General features: G+C 31.1%; 3 protein-coding genes across 4 annotated transcripts; 1 reads left to right on the top strand and 2 right to left on the bottom strand.

Moving 5' to 3' along the window:
• The first annotated feature begins 14 nt into the window (after positions 1–14).
• LOC112593036 (U5 small nuclear ribonucleoprotein 40 kDa protein) lies at positions 15–5,722 on the top strand. Of its 2 annotated transcripts, XR_003114577.1 has the most exons (8): positions 15–350; positions 438–567; positions 650–823; positions 1,230–1,444; positions 1,505–1,708; positions 3,103–3,268; positions 3,966–4,065; positions 5,467–5,722. XR_003114577.1 is itself a non-coding variant. In XM_025337257.1 (7 exons), the coding sequence occupies exons 1-7, from the start codon at positions 267–269 to the stop codon at positions 4,013–4,015; spliced, it is 1,023 nt and encodes a 340-aa protein (XP_025193042.1). In that variant the 5' UTR covers positions 15–266; the 3' UTR covers positions 4,016–4,110. The 2 variants fall into 2 exon arrangements, 1 of the variants encoding a protein (XP_025193042.1); XM_025337257.1 differs by lacking the exon at positions 5,467–5,722 and having other exon boundaries at positions 3,966–4,110.
• LOC112593040 (trypsin-1-like) lies at positions 4,976–16,461 on the bottom strand. The gene is made up of 6 exons (XM_025337260.1): positions 16,359–16,461; positions 16,083–16,179; positions 12,057–12,219; positions 10,372–10,577; positions 7,892–8,152; positions 4,976–5,620 (listed from the first exon to the last, which is right to left on the bottom strand). Exons 1-6 carry the CDS (start codon positions 16,425–16,427, stop codon positions 5,499–5,501), a joined length of 918 nt encoding a protein of 305 aa, XP_025193045.1. The 5' UTR covers positions 16,428–16,461; the 3' UTR covers positions 4,976–5,498.
• Positions 16,462–17,242: 781 nt separating this feature from the next.
• On the bottom strand, positions 17,243–25,780 carry LOC112593037 (trypsin-1-like). The gene is made up of 7 exons (XM_025337258.1): positions 25,355–25,780; positions 24,025–24,151; positions 22,890–23,052; positions 19,716–19,924; positions 18,719–18,915; positions 17,990–18,050; positions 17,243–17,586 (listed from the first exon to the last, which is right to left on the bottom strand). The coding sequence occupies exons 1-7, from the start codon at positions 25,463–25,465 to the stop codon at positions 17,465–17,467; spliced, it is 990 nt and encodes a 329-aa protein (XP_025193043.1). The 5' UTR covers positions 25,466–25,780; the 3' UTR covers positions 17,243–17,464.
• Positions 25,781–26,030: the final 250 nt, after the last annotated feature.

The following is a 26,030-nucleotide window of genomic DNA, read 5'->3' as shown; positions in this document are numbered from 1 at the left end:
AAAACTCTTACGACGGACATTTCGAATATTTAGATTTCTTCGATAATAATACTGAAGTAAACACAAAGTATAATTGAAATTGATTATATTATAGCCGTCTAACTGAAACGTCAGAAACAGAACTATAGAAATAAGAAACTGTGGCATTTCGGCCGCAATGTTCATAACGATTTTCATTGTTTAATATCCATTGCTTATATTATTAGTTAATATAAATTATTTAAAAAAGTAGTTATCGAGTAAGTCAAATTTTAAACAAGAATAAAATGGTAAAGCGCAAGAGCGAAGTAGCTCTGGCTGACGCCGAACAGAATAAATCGGTTAGAGAAAAGTATTTGAAGACCGACAAGGTAAGTCTTATGAATTTTAGTACGTTTGGACGTTAATGTTTGGTCATGTCGATTTCATTAAATTTAATTCTGTTTATTTTACTATAGTCCAATGTCCGTACATCCAGTCTTTTTATGCCTATCATGGCGTTGGAAGGTCATGATGGTGATATATTTGCTACAAAATTTCATCCTGAAGGCGATTATCTGGCCTCTTCGGGTTTTGACAGAAAGATTTGTAAGTACATAGTCGTCAATGTACGGCATAGATATTAGTCAGAGATGTATATATTTGTTTAAATTGACTTAATATGTTTCAGTCATATGGAGTGTGTATGGTGAGTGTGAAAACTTGGGTGTCCTCACTGGCCACTCTGGAGCTGTTCTAGATATGAAATTCTCCACTGACGGAACATTAATATACACAAGTAGTACTGATATGACAGTTTCATTTTGGGATATTTACAAGGGCCAAAGAGTCAAAAAACTTAAAGGTATTCTAGGATATTCAGTTCATCAGTCAACTATTTACTAAATATTGAAATATTTAGTATCTATATTTTTTTTTTGATAATAATCTTAATGCGTTTGTTTAGTATGAATGTTTATTATTTGTTAAATAATTTGTTAATAGGTAAATAATTTTTTTTTTTTAATGTTAAAAGTTTAATAAGAGGAGTCACATATCACTGGATATCAGGAATATATTTCATAATGTACTATTTCATCTAGTCAAATTCTTAACAAATACTTAACTATTAATTTAATGTTTCCTGGTTATGAAATCAAAAATAATAAATATACAGATACCAAATAATAGGCTGGAACTTGGTTTAGTTTATATATTTTTTATTTGATGAAATGCAAAATATTTTTGTCTAACACTATTTGTTTTTTTAGGACATACAGGGTTTGTTAATTCCTGTGACTCTGCAAGACGTGGACCTCAGATGATCACAAGTGCTTCAGATGATTGTACTATAAAAGTATGGGATCCTAGAAAACGAGGAGGCGATGCAGTAACCACTTTTAATAATAATTATCAAGTGATGTCCGTATGTTTTAATGATACAGCTGATCAAGTCATAACTGGTGGTCTAGATAACGAAATAAAAGTAATATTATTATTTATATATTTTAGTATTATTAATGTTTAATATAATTGTTTATATTAGATTTGGGATTTACGTAAAAATGCGTTACTTCATCGTTTACCTGGCCATACGGATACAGTGACTGGACTTGAATTGTCACCCGATGGTTGTTATTTACTGTCTAATGCAATGGATAATAGCTTGAGAATATGGGATGTTAGACCTTATGCACCTGCTGATAGATGTTTGAAAGTCTTCTCAGGACATACTCATAATTTTGAAAAGGTATTTTAATATTAAAAAATGTATTTGACTAATTTACTTAGTCATGCCATAAGTTCTGTCCCTATTTATAAGTTATTCTATTAATATTTTATGATAACACTGATGACTTTGTTTATGAATATAATTTTCAACAATTTTCATATTTACTATTTTTGGTTAGTACGATTGTTCACATCACATATTAAACATGGAAGGGGTATTAAAGAAAATCGTATTGCTGTTTTGCGTTATTTAAGTGTAATAAAATACTATTAGAGATTTTCAACTCATTGAAACTGTTGAAAATAACGAAAAAATTTGTTTATCGGACCATAAAATGGTTCAAAGAGTTCAACACTATAGATTACAAGCCAAGAAGTGGACGTCCACGTGAAATAAGAACAAATACAAAAGTTAAAGCTGTCGCACAGAGGATTCACAGAAATCCACTTCGCGAGCAAAAAATCGTGGCTAGAGAAATGAAAATTCCACCAAGAACCATGTCACGCATTATTAAAGAAGACCTTGGCTTTGGTGCTTATTGAAGAAGCACCGGTCAGCGGTTGACAGATGCGTTACGTCAAATTAGAGAGACAAGAACGAAGGAGTTATATAAGTGGTACACCAAAAATGGCCACAGACAGATACTGTTTACAGATGAAAAAATTTTTACTGTGGAAGAAAAATTTAACCATCAAAATGAGTTTATACTCACAACTCTCTGGAAGCTGCTAAAAAAATTCAAAGAGTAAAAAGAGGATGTCATCATCCAGCCTCAGTGATGGTTTGGTTGGAAGTATCATATGAAACTGCATTTCTGTTAACAGGAAGTCAAAACATGCGCGATTAACTACTAAAATGATATTTTAGAAAAGGTAGTGAAGCCTTTAAGTGATACCTTGTTTGTAGGAAAGAACTGGACCTTTCAGCAGGATTCAGCGCCTGCACATAAAGTAAAAACAACACAACGCTGGGTAGAGGTCAATTTACCTGAATTTATTGCCGCTCAAGATTGGCCCTCAGGAAGTCCAGACCTCAATCCTTTGGTTTACAAACTGTGTAGTATTTTAAAGGAGAAGGCCTGCTCTAAGCCCCATCGAAATATCGAATCATTAAAAGCCGATTTGGTAAAATTAGCTGCCTCAATACCGTTAGAAGTGGTGTGGCTGTCACAGACGAGTGGCCATATCGTTTTAAAAAGTGTATAAATGCAAACGGTGGCCATTTTGAATAGTATTTAATTTTTTTAAGTTACTAAGTTAATAAAGAATAAACAACATCAGTTTTTATAAATTTATTTTATTTTATTTATTAAGTATACACATTTGTATAAGGAACAGAATTTATGGCACAACTAGGTATATCTTGTTTTATATTTATTTGATTTTTATTTGTTTTTAAATTTTTGTTATAAGAACTTATTGCGGTGTGCATGGTCACCTGACGGTTCAAAAGTGTCAGCGGGTTCAGCTGATCGATATGTTTATATTTGGGATGCTAATACTCGTAGAATATTGTATAAGTTGCCAGGTCATAATGGAAGTGTAAACGATGTGGACTTCCATCCCAAAGAACCAATAAGTAAGTAAAATGATTTAGGTCATTTAGGTCTTCTTTAGAAGTAATAGCATAGGATATCATTGTGAAGTAGGACAACTTATTTAATGCTTATTATGTAAATTATATTTTTGTTTACTGATACAAATGATAATTTAATAATAATAAGTTTTAGTGTTTATTTATTGTTACAAGATAAGCTATCATTATTTTAATATTATTGAGTTTATTGTGAGTATTAGATGGTACTTTAATTTATCATTTTCCTAAGTTTTCAAGAGTAAATAATAAATTATTTACTACTGTAATTATACTAAAACACTTAATTTTAAATATATATATATATTAAAAACTTCTTATGATGTGATTGCAGAAGTTTTTGAGTGAATTTATGATAAAAATATTCTTTTTTCTTTTAAATTTAATTATAATTTAATCATAATATAACTATTAACAATTTAAAAATACTCTTGTAAACAGCTTGTTTAATTGAATAAGACATCCTCCCCCAAGAGGAATCTTAAAAGATTTTATTTTAATAAATAATAAAATTTTATTAAAATGGTAAAATAACAATTACAATAATATAATATACCTAATATATACATTTTTCTATGCTAAAATTCAGACAAAAATTTACTTGTAAATAATTTACAACATGTGAACTTATGTTTAACTGTAATTGTAATTGCTTTTTAAATGTGTTTTTATTTTTTTTTAGTTATGTCAGGATCCAGTGACAAAGTTGTATATCTTGGCGAGTTTGATTGAATCCATTTGAAACTGAACTGACACTATTGTAATTTTAAATTTATATTAAGGTATTTACATTTTTCGCTACTTTGTATTTATACAATTAAATTCAATCATATAATAAAATAAATGTTTATTTTTTAAACGTTGATTTAGTATTTTATGTATTCATGTTATTCAAATTCCACAAATATTGAAATATGTATACATTATTAAAAATTATTTGATGTTCGCAGTATTGTTTATTTTTTAAATTGTACTTTGAACAATGTAACTATAAAATATTTTCAAAAATAAGGAAGTATAAATATAAAAATAAAAATAATTTCATAAAGTTTCTAACCTTTTGTATAATTTACTTTTTTTTTTTTTAATAATAATTTAATGTAAAAATTATTTATATTCTGTAATGTATAGTTAATAGTTATTTATATAAAAAAAGGTAAATCTCAATGAAATTATTTTTATCAAATACCAATTTACAAACTTTTAATGATTATATGCTAAAAAATAATTGATAGTAGACTGTGGTATACTAAAACATTACTTTGATCATAGTTGTACTTAGTATTTACTTAAAATTTGAAATTAAATTGTTATTTACATAATTACATAGGAATATAAAATAATGGAAAGTTTAATTAATGATCTGCCTTGTGAAAATTGTAAAATAACGATTTAAAGACTTAAAGTAAATTCAAAATGTTTACATTGGCCTTAAAATTACATTTTGTTGATCATTAAAGTATATATTTCAATCTTAATTAAATTGTCATTATATCTACTTCTTAAATTATGCAGTAAAACTATAAATTGGATATATCTTTTAAATAACTAATCTATTTTAAACTATTTTAAATGTAAAACATTTTTACTTTTTTTTATTATTAAATCTAGTACTTATTTAATTTACTAATTTATGTTTTTTGTATTTTTAACAATGCCCACAAATTGTTGAAGTATTTTTCTGGTAATTTAATGTAAATAACACATTGTAGGTATGTTAATTAATTAGAAAGACAGTAATTTTATTTTTCATGATGCATATAGTGAATATATTTTTATGCAATATTCAGCTTATTGTCTTTTTTCTACCATGATTAAAAAAAAAAAAAAATATATAGCAAATAGAAACGTAAAAGGGTTATCAACTACAATCAATATTATATACTGTACACACTACATAGGATGTGTCATGCAAATATTGAATTATATGTTTAAATATGTTAAAATTATCTCAAAAATTATTAAAAAATTTCTCAAATTGTCAATTTTTCTATGGTCTATGATACACCAATTATATTTCTACAATTTTATTTTATCACAATAATTAATTATAGTTGCAATTAAAGTATGATTATTAAGTAATGAACTTTAAATTAATAATAAATTATGTGTTCTCGTTTGAACTTAATATTACGATAATATTTGGTAAGTGTGCTATATTATATTTGTGTTGTGATTTCTAGTTGTATACAGAGTACTGTGTCTTCAATCTGTATCATTGTGAACAATAGCATCCTTCTTTGGAGTTTTCTTTGATCCAAGGCAAATATTTGGCAACTCTTGTGTAAACTCCAGGATATCCAGGACGGGCACATCCGTGACCCCAGCTCACAATCCCTATACACACAACAATGATATCATAAAATTATTATATTATACTTTGGAGAATCAAATGTAAAAATGTCTCATTTTTTTTTTTAAATAACTGAAAAACATAAAAAATAATATTAAGGAAAACTGTGATTTTTATGGAAAACTAATATCTAAAAATATCAATTATAGTTTAAAATGTTTAAATTTTGACTTTTGACATGTAAAATAATGATTTTCTTATTCGTTGTTAGTATTTCAAAAACGAATAATTGTAAATATTTGCAATTTTTACCTATCTAAATATATAAAATATACATTTTTTTCTCAGTTTTCTAAATATTTCAAATCTTTATGAACTATGTATTAATATTTGTCAAATTTTTACTTTTTTATTTTTTTCATAAATGATAAAAATGTTTTAAATGTAATGCATAAATTATAGTGACTTATTCCTCAATCATGAAGTGCACTACAGCAGTAGTTGCCAACTTTCTCCGTTTTTAACGATTTTTAATTTAATTTATATTTGGTTCGTTTAATGTTGCCTGTAACAATTTATAAAATAATAAATGATGGTTATGTCTGTTGAAATTTTATTTTAGAGACTTAATAACGTTATATTAACGTTGATGTGGCTAAATTGCTTTTATGACCTGACCACCGCGGAAATTCTATTTTAACAATCATATATTATTATAAAAGCCCTACGCTGTGTTGTATTACATTATATATATATATATTTTTTTTTAAATTGATTTGTATGGAAAGGTTTTTAAACGATAATGGAATTATTTTCACGTCAATTTTTCCGAAAAGAGAAATAAAATTGTATTAGATTTTTTTTGTTTCAATATCATATAGTATTTAATTGTGTATCTTTAACTCTGTAATATTTATTTACACTACGTGTATGGAAGTTTTGTGTATTATGTGTATGTGTACACATTAAATCAGGTTATACCTACTTAATTTATTTAATTCGTACAGGTCGTTGACACATCATATGTAATACATAGCTCGCAATTACGATACTTAAATTTATTTCTGTACAGTAATAAGTTGTAATATAGTATTACAATATAATTAATACCTTCCACGTAATAATTGCCGATGGCAACCATTAAATAAATAAATGATCGTTATTATTATTAATTAATTAGGTACTTACTTAAAAATCTATTATTCGCAGATAAAGTTTTGTCTATTTTATTTTTAAATATTTTTAAATATAGATATTATAACTCTCGGGTCACGGAAACGAAGCCCCAAATTATCGACGAGCGAAGCGAATTGGGGGCAGAGCGCGCTAGTTGTATCGCCCATAAAATAAGCTTTACATTATGGTATTATTTTTATTTATAATTTAATTTTATACCGTGTGTGTACAAGGTCGTGCCCAGAGGGTTTTACTCGCATTACGCAAACCTAGACATTTAACATTCCGTTTCTTTTTTATTATTAGTATAATATTAATATTAATAATATAGTATTACAGTTCAAACAATTATTGTAATGTAGGACGAAATACTTGAAGCATATTCTAATTTTAGTCGAAACTTTTTTCCGAACATTTCATTTTGATTAAAAATGTTGATTAGGTACTTTACCGGTGTTCTGTTTACGAAACTCTATCGCTGAAGATAAATTAATGTGTTTAGCATTATTTAGTGTACGCAGAAATATTCACGTCAATCCTAAGGAAGTAATCAACCGTTTTTCTAAGGAAAAAAAAATAGAAATTCAAAATTTGTGCTGTAAAATCGAATTTTATTTTATATTATATTGTATTGTGCGCGTATTTAAATAATTATTAACAAACCTTATTAATTTATCTATGGGCGCCGCTTAAGGTGATGTACGTATTTAGTACCTAGTTTTAAAGCATTTATGAATTGTTCGTTATTGTTTTATACACCACTTACTGAGATTTATATAACCACCCCCCCCCTCAAAAGTTTGTTCTGGACTCGGCTTCGACCGTGAAGTGGCAATACACTGCGGCAAAAAACGGAATAATATGAATCTTTTCAATACGGGTTATTCGTCAAAATCTCGACCGATGTAAAATATTTTATACATTTTTATTGATTTGAATAGTTCGATTATTGACGTTTTATTTTTGCGGCCCAATCCTTCAGCCACACCCAAAATCCGACCCCGTCGCTTTACAATATTATTACATCCCCCACAATATTCGCAGCATAATAACGAGACGTACCTATGTCGTCAATCGTTACGACGGTAGTGCAAATTTGACAATAACGCTATTATTATTATTATTATTATTATGCGTACCGATGATCTCGAACCGTTTGTTTTCCATGAGTCTCATCAGCGGTCCGCCGCTGTCGCCCTGACAAGAGTCCTTGCCGCCAAGTTCGTGTCCCGCGCAAATCATGTTCTCCGTGATCAGGTCGCCCGTGTAATTGGTCTTGGCGCACTCGTCGTTGTCAACGATCGGCACGTCCACGTGTCTCAGGTGACACGACGGACTTCCGTTCTCGTACAGCGTACCCCAACCCGCCGCCTTTCCTATGCCGTTGCTGTACGTGTCGTCTGCAAAACGTTTTTTCGTCTATTACCGTTGTAACGTTGGCGAGTCGTGCAGGTATATTATAATAATTATTATATTTTATCATCGATATAGCTATTTAATATACGTACTTATAATGTAGGTACATTATACACGGAAAAACGACTTTTTACATATATCTAGGTAAGACGTATAGGTATATGTAATAAATCACAAGCACCCATATTGAATACCGCGGTTACAGACACTCGGAATTTATGACCTGTAGTTAAACCTTTTCCCTTTGTGTTGAAATAATAGTATTCAGGTATCTCTATTTACTGCGAATCGTCGAGACCGTTATCGGTGATGTTGGGGGGGGGGGGTTAGTTGTAAACTCGGCACGACTAATATATCATAATATATTATGGAAAATAAAAAAAGTCAATTTTAAAGTTAGTCGTTAGCAATGATCTTTAAACTATCCAAGTACACAGGCTTTTTCAAACTTAACACGATTTTCCAGGGAATAATGTCACTCTATAATACATACATAACAACCCATGTCTCGGAAAAGGATTTTTTCGTCGTCTGTCAATAGTCTCCCGCCGGCCAGTGGCTCCCACATAGATCCAGGAATTAAGACCTTGTCTGCGATTTAAACAACCTAGGTTTATGTATAGGTATGTACGTATTGTATTTACAACGGGCGCCGAAAACAGATCTCTGCGGAAATTAAACGTCGGTTGAATCAATATAAAACTATACGGAGCAACGGCGTGTACCCACATGTATCTTTATACTGACATCCGGCTTGCGAGCCTTAAGCGCACAAATAATTGCAGGATGAACAAGCGTTCTGCGTATTGGACTTTTCCCGATATTCGTTACGGACCGCCGTGGGCGGCTACCCGCGCGTTGTTAAAAAAAGACAAACAAAAATCTATTAAAAATTAAACGAACGACGAATAATATACGCGTATAGACGTGTATTATATCGCCGGATTGCCGTTTACACTCGCGTCAATGCGTCATTGATTTGAACCAAATACATTATTAATCACGAAAGCATACGACGACCTACCTAATGAAAACCGATTTTGTAGAAAAACTCTGAATTTCAATTGCATAGTGAGCGATTACCAGTTCAAACAGTGAACGTGAAGTAGGTACAATCATTGAAAATTATCACTTATACCTAGTGAAAAAAATAAACGGTCATAACCCATAAGCCTATTACTTAATTTTTATATACAGTAATTCATTTTTGGATTATTATATTTACTAAAATATAATAGGTATATTAGTTTTTGTTGATTAATTATTTTGGTGTAATATTATGCTAGTTTGCTACACATTTAAATGGGTAATAATTTATAATAGCAGATGTATACAAATTACAAATATAACAATACAATAAAAACATAATCAACATTACCAATCAACAATCTTGAACTGCGATCCTTGATAATAATATTTAATATTTTGGATGGAAATATGTACAATTTTGTACTAAGATTTTGTATTATAATATGATATTCGTAAAATTTTGTTCACTGAACAATGAAAATTTTGGATGTAATTTGTACAGTTCCAAAAATACACATCCCCAAAGGTTAAAATCCTTACTTATATACAATCATATGCATCGAAACTATTAACACAAACATATTATTTTTTTCACTTACGGTCTTTACCAAATAGAAGGTACCTATATTGCAAGTGCTTTGCATTACTGTATAATTTATGTTTCTACTTTGAATCAACAATTCATATCTTATATTTTAAAATTATGAATTTTTCGTTCATTATGAAAGGTCTCGTATAGGTCATACGGGTTTCTCGTTCAAAATTGAGTAATTAGGTTTATTATTTAGCAGGTTTCATATTTATCCAGGGTATTTTAACTCCTGATACAACTAACTGCTGAGAATACTAATAAAATAATATGTCCACGTGTCTTGATTTCCATCACAATTCGTGTCAATACAATTAGTTTGTATGTGACTGAGTATCAATTGCTGAATAATTGTCATAGATTTGTGATTAAAGCCAATGTCTACATATTAAATCGAAGAACTATTTTTTTTTTGTAATTTTACATGAATTTTTAATAAGAATACTAAGAGAAATGTTGTACTTTGAAATATGAAATTAAAAGCAAAAATGAGTGTTCGAAAATTTTTTGTTACAACTCAGTGTACTTACTACTTACTCTGAATAATATATATTTTATATAAGTTACTAATTTAATACAACGTACTTGCATCGGTCGGCAAACAAACGGGCCTTATGGTTGCGGTCATTGGCACTCGGTCATTGAGTCGTAACAGCGCCAAATCGTTTTGAAAATTCAGGTAACTGAATTCACCTACAATAGACCTCAAGACGAATCGGGTTTCTGGTTTTCTGGTGGTGTTGCAATAATCGTGTTCGCCAAAGGTGACTTTGATCAGTGGCCAAAAGAATCTGCAAACAAGAAATTACAATAAAGTACATAGCGAACGGAGTAATTTTTTCGTAGTTATTGTTATTCGCACACAGGATGATTATTTTAACATTAAACGCATGAATAAATAATTTTAATAATTACATGAATTTGGAAACAAAAGTTGTAAGTTATTCTATTTTTTATTTACAATTTATATTAACTAATTTTACCAGTAATTTTTATTACAGAAGGAAAAGATTACAAAAGGATATATGATAAGAGAAAATATCCTTAGATACCATAAAGTATATGTTATATAGATAATTTCTGAGTTCAAGTATTATACCCTTCACGATATCATAAAGCATGTTAAATAGATAATTTTTGAGTTCAAGTATTGTTTATTTTAGTTTTTTATAGTTTAATTATAATTATTGTTTTATTTATAATTTTGTTGTAACTAGCTATTACTCAATAGCTATTAGGTATACCTATTAAAGTTTACTTTTGGAATGTACTTTACAACACAGAATACAGAATATTAAATTCTTAACTGATTCAAAACTAAATAAATATTATGTAGTAAATTTAAATAATGAAATGCATCAATATAAGTGAAAGTATTTATACCTACATAATATATTAAAATTTTAATTTGCCTATATTCTGTAGATAATATTAGAACATTAAGTATCCTCTTTTAAATTATAACCAGACTATTTTAATTAAGAATATTAAAAATGTATAAACTATTCATTATAAAATAGATTTTACAATGTATATTTTCGAGATTTTTATAAATTTCGTAAAAACTTATAAACAAATTTGGGAGTACGTATTTTTGATATTATTTGATTTATACATGAAAAATTTATGAGGGACCTTATTTTAAATTTTCAAGCATTTTATCCAAAAACAAAATTTCATCATGTAAAAATCAAAACAAAACAAAAAAATGTCAACAATTTAAAATACTTACGAATAATTCAAAAAGAGCGAAATTATTTTGAAAATTTTTCTTATTAAGTAACTCGTAGATGTTAACATTGATATTTAGTGAACATTTCAAGTCTCTATAATTATTTTTTAGTCACAACAAAAAAAACTCTTTTAAAAAATTGTTTGCAAGAAGAATTTTTGTTATTTTAAGAAGTACTAAAATTTTTTTTTAACCGTCCTCCCCTATTTAGATTCAATTTATCGGAAAGTTGAAAACCATAGTTTTTTATGCTTTATAAGGTGACGATAGACGGAAAAACCATGTATCGTTGTAGAATCAGTGCATTCATTGTTCCGCTTAGAATTTAAAATGTTTTTCGTACTGGTATAATAGTAATTATTTTTCTAATTTTTGTGATATTATGTTACGGAAATATTAAATACAGTCTCTAATAACGTATTCAGGTGTGTCATGTGCCCATATCGTATACTAAATAGTGAAAATAAACCTGCGCTTTAAATCTATGTATTATGCAAATTATCATTATTGTCGTTGTTCAAATGCAGTTTATAGGTACCCTTTGACACAGTGTGCGGCTGTCAGCACGTATCTGTCGTTGATCAGTGTACCGCCGCAATAGAATTGATTGAAATACGACAGACGGACCATCCAGGGGTATTCGTGCACGCCCGATGGTTCGCCGCCTACAATCTTCGTGTCGACGTTCGGTGATCCGCAACCTGTTTTGATTATTCGCACAAAAAACATTGGTATTAAAATATATTTTAATGTTTAAAATTTCAAATTTGTACTTAAAAATAGGGAGTGTGTGTAATAAAATGTATAGCACTGAAGAGAAAATATGACTTTAAAATATCGCGTGAAAGCACATTACCATGTTTAATATCCTTTATGATATTGTGCGCTTTTCATAATAATCTGTTAATTTATATCAATGTATATATTATGGTCTACTGAAGTGTTAGGTATATGATGTGTATAATGTATATTGTAGATTTGAATTTAGGTTTACGATTATTAAAACTATTTATACCTTATAGAATACTTCGTTATATCTTTCAATCGTTTAAATTTATTTGAAATAAGAAATTAAATTGTTTGTAAAGGGTCAAATTTCTTTGTAAACATTTTTCGGTTTGGTCGTACTCGTAACTCTTATGGAGAATTATTTTCCAACTTCTATACAATATATACAGTATGGATAATGGACGATAATGTGGTTGATTGTTGACTGCATGTTACACAATGGGTATAATGAAGCTACGATATTGGTCACCAGAAAATAAGAGAAGAATATAATATTGAAAAAGAGTGCAGTTACTCCAACTTCTGTTTTTTAATACTTACACAGTTACACGTCTTGAGAAATGAGAATAGAACTCGTGTAATAGGTAAATACTTTAATGAATTATTTAAAATGTTTAAAAATACCTTGTTAATTTTAATATATTAGTATAAATTTTATATTTATAATAATAAATAATATATATATATATATATTAATATAAACATATTTATTTATAATATTTTAAGATAATAATATTATAGTTATTCAACTACATTTAAAAAATTCAGAATAGCAGAAACGAATAAAAAATATGCTTAAAACTTTAAATTATATTTATAAATTTATAATAAACCGTTATACCACATATTATAATTTGCTGTCATGTGATAAATTATCACATATTTTACTCGACTCGATGAGCAGACAAATATTATAAAAAGGTATTTGAGTACTGTTATTAATTATACGTTAACACTTATTTATAATGCATAATCCTAAGTTATTACATCAATGGTCGTTATATTATATCACATGTCACAGTAATACGCGGTTATTAAACGTCGTGCTGACACGGGACGGCGACTTTGATTAAATAAATGTCAAAACGGTTTAAATACGCAAAGTTTGGTTTCGTAAATGTCAAAGTGTAAAACACTTCATGCATTAAAACTAAAATTATATTTACTCTTCGATTGCTGTGACGTCGAAAATAGAATTAACGTTAATTATTAATAGTTCTCTCTGCAAAGTGAATTTTACAGCAAGTTTTAAAATTTTATTTGGCAACCACGATCGAACTTTATTTTATCACTTTTAAAGTATTAATATTTATTTTTGCGTTCTTGATGAAAAATTAAAAATATTTTAGTCGTGTTCAAAATTTAAAACGTATCGCGCATTCATGAATTTTATATTTTCATACTTACTGATTGCTTATTATTTTAAAATTAAATAGATTAAAAGAGTTTTATCAAGTAAAATGTATACTCAAATCACGATTTATTTTAACTGCCAACTTAGCGTAATAAAACAATAAATTGGTTTATTATTTTTATAAAATTTTACATTTTGAGTCATATTTTAAAACATAATCTAAAATAGTGTACGATATACATAATACATTGTATAATATAGAATAATAAAGTGATATATCTGTGTATAATATATTTCATTACCTGTTTTGTCACCCAAGGGCTAGAATATATTTAAATATATTTAAATAAAAATGAAATGCTGTTCGTTGATAAGCGCGTATAACTTGAAAAATGATGGATTGATTGAGCTTATTTTTTTTTAAATTTTCAAATAAAGACTTTATAGAAAAAAAATATTAGCTGTTTGGAGAATTGAAAAAATTTGGGAAAAACTAAAAGTGCTTTTTTTGGTGGGATTTTATCATGAATTCGCGATCATAACGCTTATACGTATTTACCTACGTTTGCCGGGTCAGCTAGTCCAAAACATAATGTTTAATTTTGGCGTTATTCACAATTTTAACAATCGAAATTATACACATATGGTACCTATAAATGTTAAATTATAAAATATTTTTTTAGTACTGTATCCAGTACCAACGTATATATTATTATTGAAATATAATACCGACCTATATTGGTATAAGTCATTTGTGTATTCATATTTTAACCTAATTTCTAGAGAAATGTGTAAAAGACAATGAATATCAAAGGTACGTATTATATTTTTCTTCAGACGCATTGTTTTTTATGAGTAAGAAACCTGTGATTTACAATTAATGAATGGACGAACGGTGGATCATGAGTATAATATCATACTTATGTATGATGTGTAAATGTATAACGTACAAGATTAATTTTGTAAATATATAGAGAAAGAAATTAATTCTGAACATTTTGGCCTTTAAGATTAAATTTATGTTTAAAGTTTTTATAACATACTTGATAGGTTTATCAGTTAATTAAGTCGAAATCGTGTAATGGACAATAGTATCGTAATATTTTAACGGGAATTATGTAACTTTAGGTCAAGTTCTTTAGTATTTTTAATAATAATATTAATAATGATAAATAAGTTGAATATCGTATGAAAACCATTAATTTCTATGATATTATCAATTATACAAATTACTATTCAACTAGTCTATTATTATTAAGGGACACGGTAGGTACCTACTAATTTCTCAAATTGTCCACTATTTCATAATATTTGTAAATTATATTTTATATATTATTTATAAACTAAATTATTATACTTTTTCGCTATTCTCCAGTTCATTACCTATATTTAAGGAAGTAGGAGAGGTTATAGGGTGTATTATATTTTCAAAAATACTTCACAGGAAAAATGCTCAAGCTTCTCAGAATAATTGTTAAATTTTGATAAATATTTTTTTTATCCAAAAGAAAAAGATTTTTAATAGTCTTCATTGAACTTTTTTTAAATTTCTTTCAAACAATGGCTTAAAAAAATTGGAAAAAAGGTTACAACTATAGATGTATGTTTCGACGTACTATAAAGTTTGAGATTAAAATATTGATTTATTTGATTCTAGAATTATGTTCCTGTATAGAGTATATTTTTGAGGACAAAATGAAATTAACATTGACTATTATAATATTGTTTTATTTAATGTTTATATTTGTAACATTCATTTATCGTATTGGTTTATGGTTATAAGTTATTACTTTTTTAAATTTTGTGGTAATCTTGATAATTGTTAAGTGAATTCAAAAGTTAAAATCTTTTAAGTATAAATTTTAACGATAAAATGTGTTACGGAGTGTTTAATTTCTGTACTCGTTCAAAGTAGAAATTCGAATGATACCCTTTAATTAAGTTTCTTTTTTCGTGTTCCATAAAGTTGTGTTAAATATTATTTTATGTATTTATTTCTTGAATTTTATACTCTACTAATGGAAAAAAAAAAATTTAATCTCTGAATAAATGTTATACAATTTTAATCAATTTTATAATTCTATGATGTAAAACTTAGTGTATTGGAGAAAAAATAATAATATCAAATTTAACGATCAAATTAAAAAAAAAAAATTATTAGTTTAATTATTAAACTTAACTGCATTTTAAAATTTTCTATACATACGGGTTGGAGTTTACCAAAGTCGTAAATCAACAGATTTTGTTTAGTTAAAACGAAATAATAAGTTTAAATTAACTTATCTAACACTATTGTACTATTGTGGTTATGTCTTCAACACGAGTTGGTTTTATATTAAAATAAAATTCGTGCAGTAAGTACGTACGACAGTACGAACGACCACGGTTATCGGATATCTAGAAATATTCAGACAAACTTACTACAGTCGCATTCTTGGTCGTTTTTGGTGACCGAACTCGCGGCCATTTGAGGCGCACGAAACCCGAAGTCTGTGAATACGTTTCTCACGCCATGACCCTGCACCAGAAATCGCCGCAAAATATTAGTCGAACATTAACGGTTTTTTATTTTTTTTTTTTATTTTCTAACGTATAATATTATTGTTATTATTATATGCACCGCAATGCAGGAGCCGATGATTCGGAAAGCATTACGATACAATATAATGTTATTTTTTATAAAATTTAGGTACTTGCCTGTTGCGTTGCACATGCTATCGCGAGCAGAACGCCGGCGAGAAGCGAACCTTGGCGACTCGGTGTCATGACTGTGACCCGAAGCGGCCACCAGTATTATACGTTTAACGGTGTCGGACATCGTTAAAACTCATACACACGCACAAATACACATAAATACACTAAATATACACACACACACATGCGTCTTGGACATAACAAACGGGAATCCACTTTTCTACACGCCAATTCAAGACCGACCGACGGGTCCAGTAAATATATATATAAATATTAATGCGTGTGCGTGCGTGCTTGTGTGTGTGTGTGTGTGTGTGTGTGTATTATTAAAACGTGTTTGGATTGTGTAATGCGTCCGCGAGGTTAATATAAACGTTGTGTGTGCATTTTGTGCGGAATTTCAGAAATGCGTCTGACGGAAGTACCTGTCATACATATTATATACTATTATTATATTATTATATTATACGTACATCATGTGGGTACACACCGCGAGACGGTGAAAGAAGACGAAAATATGAATGACAGGAACGATGACTGGCGAGCAACGCGTAACGTATAGGCACTACGAGCGCGAGCACGCTGTGATATCTCAGAGCTGTACATTATTGTACAATGCACACCTACCAAAATATAATATCGATTGTACTCGCACATTGTTCGTCATGTTTTACTATTATATCGTCAAAACTTGAAAGTGAGACGGCGGCAGTGACGTTTTTTTGTCTGCAGACGGTTATGTACGAGCACAAAACGAAGAATAATAGACAGTGTGCTCGATGATGTGCGTACAAAATGATATATATATATATATATAGGTAGAGGTAGGTAGTATGTTTTATATAACGTTTTATTCGAGTTTTTCTTTTTTCATACAAAACGTTTATTAAATGTTCGTGAACACATAGTATATAACGAAAAGAAAAAAAAAATACAAGATCAAATAAATAATTTAATTTAAATACTTAGATGTTAAGTAATAACACGATATAATGTGTACAATACACGTATTATATGTATATATATATATATAATACTCGTAGGACTAAAATTTATACGTAATTTGTCACGAACAATATGCCAATGTCGTACTGCAATAATTCCGGCCATTATCTAATGCATGCGCAAGTGTCTCGCATGTTCTTTTGAATCCAATCCAAATATTTTGTAACTCTGGTATACACGCCCGGGTAACCGGGTCTACCGCAACCGACGCCCCAAGAGACTATGCCTGGAAAACGACACGTTATTAAAAATTAAGGCGACTAAACCTACTAAGGTAGGTAACCGATTATTTGACCGAACTCAATATTGCAGTCTATACTGAGTGCATCATTTAATAGTTAACATTCGTCATCTCAAAAAGTGTACAAGTTTCTGAAATTACTGTTTTTACACAACTCGAAGTCGTAACAAAATCTAACTTTTATCATTTACTGTTTTAGTAAATGAAATTATTTAAAGTTTAAATACTTACAAAAATTGACTATCTACTCATTGGAAATGATTTATTTTCAAAGTGTTAATATATATCTACGACAACGAATGTTTACTATTAAAAGAATCGCCCTCTGTATCATTACGGTTGTATTTTTCACGAATGGACTAATAAAATATCATAATATTATGCTCACCAACTATTTCCAATTTGTCATCGGTTTCGCTGTTTATCAACAAAGGTCCTCCACTGTCACCCTGCAATGAAAATAATTAACATTATTGAACACGCCTCTATAGATAGATGGTGGGCGTCGCGAATTTATCGCAAATCACTAGTAGGGTGTTGATAATTTTCGGTTTCGTGGACGAAAATTTTTAAATTGGTTTTGCGTTTCGAAACAGTTTGAAACACGTTCCATCTTCCGCGTGGGAAGTACATAATAATAGATAATGATCGATAAAATATGTAGAGTAATTAACTGAAATAAATTACATGACGATGACGTTTATCAAATACTACTAACGAAGTTATACATTAGAAAGTTCCTAGGTTGCTATTTCTAGAAAATAACAGGGTATTCATGTTATCGACGTCATATTGTTACTGGAAATTTTGATAATAATGATATGTATAAAGTAGTGGTTATTCTGATCTCGCTGGTTTTGTATAATTTCATATTATGAATCATTGTTCGTCAGAATTGGACGTCTCATTCCCGGGATCACGGTCTTAAACCGTCAAACCGGAATAATATATATTAATGATGCAACAATTTATTAATAATGATTATAAAAAAAAAAAGAGTTCGAAAAAAGACGTACAAGCGGCAATGACCACAATATGCTGAGCTGCTGGACTTGGGTTAATATAAACGAACTGGAGGTCAAAATGTTATTATTACGCACAAATTAAAATAACTAACCTGGCAAGAGTCCTCAACACCCTTTCCGGCGCAAATCATGTTGGCGGTGATTCTCTGTGGTCGGTATTTTGAAGCCCGGCACTGCGCTAGCGACAGGATAGGTACTTGAACTTCTTGCACGACGTCCGCCAAATTTCCACCTTCCGACAAACGTCCCCAACCGACCACGGTTCCCACTTTTCCGGATGGTTCGCGAGCTACACATAATATAAATTATAACGATGATTACTTAACGTGTTTTTGATAAGATTTTGGAAAAGTCGTTCTACAGCGATTTTACTTTATCATTATAGTTGTAAATTATTAAAATGACGTGTAGATTGTATTAATAAACATGCCATAGGGACCAGGAATTAACCTAAACTAACCGATGTTAGAATTGAAACATATTAAAAATCGCGTGTTTGTTTATCAGTTTTCTGTCCAGCCTGGTTATAGGTAGAATTTTTTCGATTGCTGGGCATAAATGTGTAATAATATTAAAAATGTTTTTTATTCTCAGACGTAAGTATGTAGTATTTTATTTTTTATACATTTTCTAAACTGTGAAGTTTTCCGAGTATTAATAAAGTTTTCGGCTGAAACCCATAAAATCATGGTAATAATATAATGTAATATGTTTACAGCGGACTAAAACGTTCAAAGAAAAGTTAAATTATTTGACGGAGACACTTAACTAATACATAATATTACGAAGAAGGTGAAGAGCAGTAGACCATTATTGTATTTATAATATTTTTTAATATACTGTAACGGAACCTAAGCATGATTTTTACAACGAAATATAAATATTTGGACGGATTAAAAGGCCGAGGAATTAAGGAAATCTTTGTGATTTGTCGACGTGCCAGGGTAAGTCGGCGGTGATATTGTAGGATAGAAGACGGCGGAAGACAATGGACAAGGCGTATGGAATTTTCAGTCATTATTATACCATCGGCAACGATTTCGTCGCAGTCCACTCGGTTTTATCGAATTAAACACAGTATGCACTTACTAGCTAACGGTAAACATATCGGCCGCACTGATTTGGAGAACGGTACCGCCTTCCGCAGTCGTAATAGAGCCACGTCGTGGTTGTACGAGTTCACGTCAAAGTTCCGATGACGCACGATCGAAGATACCATTCTGGTCATCGTTTCACCGTCGGTCGCCGTGCTCTGGTCGTGATCGCCGAATATCACACGTATACGAGATTTTTTCAATCTATAAATAAATATCACCGTTTGTTACATTATAGTTTTTTATAGTCGTTATTGCTCGTTAAGAGACGATAATAACACATAGGTATATTATATTATGCATAACACGGCGATAAAGAATAAAACGCCGATTCACTGTGTACGTATAATAATATATGGTAATAGCCAATAGGATATATAATATCACATTATGATATTATGCTTCGGTTATAACGATATAACGCGTGTGTAGACAATTAACTGTTATTACATTAACAGTAAGTTGCAGTCCAGAAGAAAATAGAAGTATTTTTTCTTTCTTTACATTTATGGATCTTAATCAGATGATATACGCCTGTTTATCATTATAATACGAAAACAAGTGTGAATGTGTGTTTAACTTTCTCCAAGTCCTCGATTAACAATAACTGGTACAAACTCGAAATCACGCTACCTACATATATGTGTTTGTTGAATCTTATATTTTATTAGCTATATATATATATATATGTTTTATGACGGGTACTATTAAGAGTAAAAAAAAGTAAATATATTCAACCGAACGTGATTTTTTACACCGATAAAAGCACATCAAACGTTTAATATTATATTCAATGGTGTAATGTAATTGCATTTTTAATTACCCACTGTATTCGATCAAATAATATAATATACAATATAATATTTTATATATTATTATGTAACGATAGTTCATAAAATTATATCGTAAAAAATATTCCGATCGCAATCGTTGCTATTCACAACAACCGTACAAACGTTTTAATTTTTAATTGACAAACTCACATCACAATACGCATATACGTTTATGTAAACGATGTTCACGTTTCGTCCGTATGTGTTCGTGAAATGAAAATGTGTACGTTTCGCGTATTCGAAATTGTTTTTATGAATAATTTCGCAATGGAAAGTTATTACGCGCGCGTATAGGTACCGCGGCTATCACATATCTATCGGATGCATATTTTAACCTCGTTGTTTACTCCACGCTGGTAAAGCAACAATTTAGGACGAAATCTCTCGGTGCGGCGACGGTGAATTGAAATATAGCAGGTATATAAACGTATATTATAATATATAATGACGATGCGATTCCGATAGTGGAAACGAAATACAACGTTTTTACGCGTCAAATATTATATTATACGGCAACATACGGGTACCTAGTGTACCTACACGGTAATCGGCTGGTACAAATACCGCGGGTATCATCTACGTAACATATTGATATTATGGAGTGGTACGTGTATGTGGCTTATCTATTACCCATTACTTATCACTAATTTTCATAGTCGATTTATGTGTTTTAGTCACTAAGTCTTTAAAGTATTGTCATTGCTGATACATTTTCACGCAATGCACAAGTTTTTACAATGCTGATTTGATACAAATCTGAAGCAAAATATCTAAAAAACAGTTAACCTGTGCATCTAGGATATACACCTATAGATACTCAAAGTATAATTCGAGATTATATGAGTCGTGCATAATGTAGCACTATTCATTGGAGAGGTTTTAGTCAAGTTACCTCAAACTATCTTAAATATCTGATTAAGTGCTAACTATATTTATACATATAAGTAGAAAACACTTTTAGAAACGCATTTTGCTTCAGATAGTTAAATTAAAAATAAAGCAGTCGTTGAAAAGTTAAAAATCCATAAAACGTCGCAGTCGTAAAAAAAGAGCGCTACAAACCATTCTCCAGAATGTGTGATTTGTTTTTGAAAAATGAAAACAGATCTAAAATATTACTGACGGTACCTACTTAAATGAATCAACACCCATATACTGCTCAACTGCAGTAAGCACATTCGCATATAACTAACCGCATGCGTTTGCGGTTTTTTTTCGAGTGATTTTTACGGTACAATATAGGTGTCTACTGTCTATATTATTATTACAATAACGGTTGTTCCGAAATCAGAGACGATCAATAATAATAATGTATCGGTGTCACGCGTAGTAAGTAGTATGGGCACATGACGTATTTATGAAACGCGTACGCAAACATATTATACATAAATATTATTAGACCATTTTTAAACAGCGATACCCATGTGTAAGAGTGTATAGAAAGTTAGAAAACCCCAAATTTGAGATCTTTACCGCGTATTACTGGTGTCACGTCGACGGAGAAGCATTCGAGAACCGTTATGACACACCGATAATCGATCGTAAGTAATTAAAATTTAATATCGTAGAGCTTGTACATACTACATAAATTGTATTATGGACTATGATATTATCGTAATTAAATGTTATTGACTATTGGCCACCGCTGTACAACGAGTCGAGGGTCTTAAAACTTTCTATACATAGAAGTTGACTTATTATAGTAACGCGTATAAAAAAAACAGCGATAGGTCTTTCCATCTCTCTCTCTCTCTTTAGTGTACTCGTACACATGTGGCTATATAATTAAATTAAATTATTGTGGTAATAGTTACCGGAACTTAGAGCTTGAATGCTAGACTTTTTAAAAATATTTTTTTAAATTTCTGTTTTAGATTTTTTATACGAAACACTATATTATGATAACGAGACTCAAAATCTCCGGGGACGTGAAATTGTTAACTTTTTTTAGTTAGAACATTGCCTAATTATAAAAATATTATCTATTCGTATAATTTTCTGACTGATATAAGGGATTATTTTAACGTATGTCAATGTTTTATTGGTGCTCAAATTACATCATTGTCATCTTAATAACTCTCCTCTCCTTAAAAAATATCCATTAGTTTCGTGAACTTGTATATGCACAATGCATATTATGCAAATGTATGTTAATATTTTTATATTTTATTCACAATTGTTTTCAGATTTTGATCAAATAACTATTAATCATTGTTCAGTTTTGCATTCATTTTACATAATTTTTAATGTTTTACTAATAAATAAACAGCAAGATATTAAAGTATGGACCTTTAAAAAAAAAAACATCGTAATCAACTAAAAATATATGCACTTACTTTCGGACGCAATGAGCTGCGGTTAACACGTAATCGCTGTTGATGAGTGATCCACCGCAGTGGAAATGACCTTCGTACATGAGTTTCGCTACCCATGGATACTTGTGCACTCCGGTGGGACGGCCGCCCACTATACGGATTTCTTGGTTTGGCACTCCGCAATCTATACACAAATAAACGATTAAAATATTGGACGACTCGAAACAATTATAGATTGCTATAGAAGCTACATCAAAGATATTTAATCAGTTTTGAGTAAAAGCATTAGTAGAAGGGCTAATGTCACTTTTCATTTGAATTTCGTAAAACTTAATCGACCCGCGAGTTTTAATAATATGATTTGATTCTCGTAAATTTTAAAAGACTTGTTTGTTTTTTCTAAATTATAATAGATAATAAAAATATTGACATTTTCACTTTTTCTTTGGTAATTTTAAGACATAAATATGATTTAGTCAAAGATACGTGGTTATTTAATCCAAAAAACGGGTGGCTATAGCGGATTTTATATGAAGATTGACAATAACAAACTAGAAATCATGAAGTGACTTTATTAACCGTATACAAATCGTCGTGACGTCATATTAACAGTCGAAAAAAAGCAATGATAATGCTAAATGAAAATCCCCGTCCGATGAATGTGCGTGTGTAATAATTTAAATTTATAAGAGTCACTCGATGTGGGAGCTATTGGCGTGTGGTATTATAAAATGATATTATATATCGAAAGCGTTGTTGTCGATCGAATACAACCGATTTTATACAATGTGTTGTATGCACGAAAGAAACTAGGAACTGTCTTGTTAGGAAGTATTTCGAACGCTTTCCGTTACGAATTTGAAATATGCATTAATATATTATATTAAACGCATTTCGTCGTGTCGGTAAAAGTATAATATTATGTATTTACATTCTGACCCGAAAACTGTGTGGCGCACTAGCGCCACTGTAGCCGGTATGGGAAGAGTTTCCGTAACACGTCCTGAAATCGGTTATCAGGTCAAACGGTGTCCCTAATAAAATTTTGACACAAAAAAATTGTGTTCATGATGGTTTATCGTGTCAGGTTAATATGCAATAATTAATAATGTAATACTAAATGATAATTTATTTATGTTATCAATTATGTACTCACTGCAAGTGCAATTGGACACTGGTAACTTCTCCTCGGGTTCGTAGCTGACCGAACCGAATATGTCGTCAAAGAATATTCGTTTGTCGTCTTGTCTGTCGGGTCTGGACGTGCCGTCATCGTCATCATCCTATGGAAAGAAAGTACAAACAATAAGCGCACCTACATACACACTTATATTCATAAAGGATAAACCACAAGGACCTAACAGGTGTTCTCAATAACTTCTTGATAAAACCTGTATGCATACAGATAGGTTAGGTGTAGTAGGATGGGTCACGTGACATCGAATTGGAATTTTAAGATGTGTAGTAATAAAAATAATTGTAATAATAGTACTTTATTTTAAGCGTACGTCTCGTCAAAACGTTATTTGGTCGTTGAAAATTTCTTTTTCTTAGACACGCGACGTATGTGTTTTCTTTCTTTCTCGGTGACGGTAGAGCTACTTTTACCACACAAATGTCACATACCGTCTCGGTCTCGAACCAGCCATGAGAGAACAACAATGACGATCTCGAGACAGACACGATTATTGTTAATAATCAATTAGTGCCATCTTAGAATTTTTCAAGGCCATGGGAAAACGAATGTCCCTTAATTATCATAGTATGATAATAATAATATGATAAAAATAACCACAGACATTCCCAAAATGTTAGCTTATTTGACTTACCACGGTCATTTAAACTCATGAAATATCAGTGTTAATGTGATTTATAGTATTCGGTATTTAAATAATAACACTATGGAAACTATATATTTTGTTGTTCGATCCTAAACAACGAGAGAAAAGAATAAAAAAATTGTTAGAGAATATTGAACGTTCAATAACACAGGTAATGGCTAATAACCACGATCACCGTCAGAATTTGCTACCTATGTCGATATTTGCAATAACGAATCGCTGCGAAGAGATTTGTATTTATTTTTTTATCATTAAAATTCTCACACCCTAGCACCTCGATAACAATAAATCACGGTTATTGTAATTATTTAAGATTACCACATACTCATGCGTTATGATTTTATTCTAATATAATATACGAGTTGCAGACCGCGCGTATGCCTATATAGAAACGAACGAAATACAAGTCGTGTCACAGAGATAAAAAAACGTTGGCGACGGTAAACCTTAGAGCGTAACGACTAACGACACACCGTGATCCTAATCGTTTTTAATTATCGACCGAGCAACGCACGAGTCCGTCCGGATACGCACCCCTATCCGGAAATCGTCTTGTGACGGCGGTCTCGCGTAGTCGCTCTCCTCTCACAGCACACCCTTAACCCGCCGGAATTCGAAGTAGCCGCCGCGAGCGCAGGAGCTTACCGTGGACGCGGCCGCCGGGGCGGTGGCCGATCCGTGGCCGACGGTGGAGGCGACGGCGGCGGTCAGCATGCACACGTGCACCACCATCAGCTGCAGCTGCTGCGACCGCATCGTCGGCGGCGGCCGTGCACCATAAACGCGCGTTGGCCGCGGTCTGAGCGTCCGTCCGTCCGTCCGTCCGAGCGAGCGACCAGTGGCGATCGGCGTACCTGGCGAGCGTGCGGCCGGCCTTGCGACGTGACGGCGTTCCGGACGCGACGCGCGTATTTACACACCGCGGTAAGTGGTTACCTCCAACGCGAGCCGTGTGCACCACACTAAACCGAGTTATCGCGTCGTACTGCGAGTCGCTGCCACTGAGACGGAGACGAAGGCGGCGGCGGCGGCGGAAAGAAAGTGCACCCGCCAGCGGACCGGACGCGAGTAAAAGCGGACGTGATCGCGCGAGGTACCGGTAGCCGCGTAATATCGTTGGTATTGTGGTCGCGGTATGCGTCGTATACGTACATTTTATACATTATTATTATTGTACGGACCCGTACGCGACTTGTTGCCTACTCTCACTTTCTTGCGGACGCGACGACCTTGAAGGCGCCCCGCCACCGACGGTCGATCGTGTGCTTCGAGTCCGCAATAATATAATATAATATAATATAATATAATATCATAAATCCGA

Source organism: Melanaphis sacchari, unplaced genomic scaffold (assembly GCF_002803265.2).
Source record: "Melanaphis sacchari strain LSU unplaced genomic scaffold, SCAv2.0 Contig19_pilon_pilon, whole genome shotgun sequence".
NCBI classification, from domain to species: Eukaryota; Metazoa; Arthropoda; class Insecta; order Hemiptera; family Aphididae; genus Melanaphis; species Melanaphis sacchari.
Note: the sequence above shows the minus strand (reverse complement) of the source record. Positions and strands in the feature narration are given on the sequence as shown.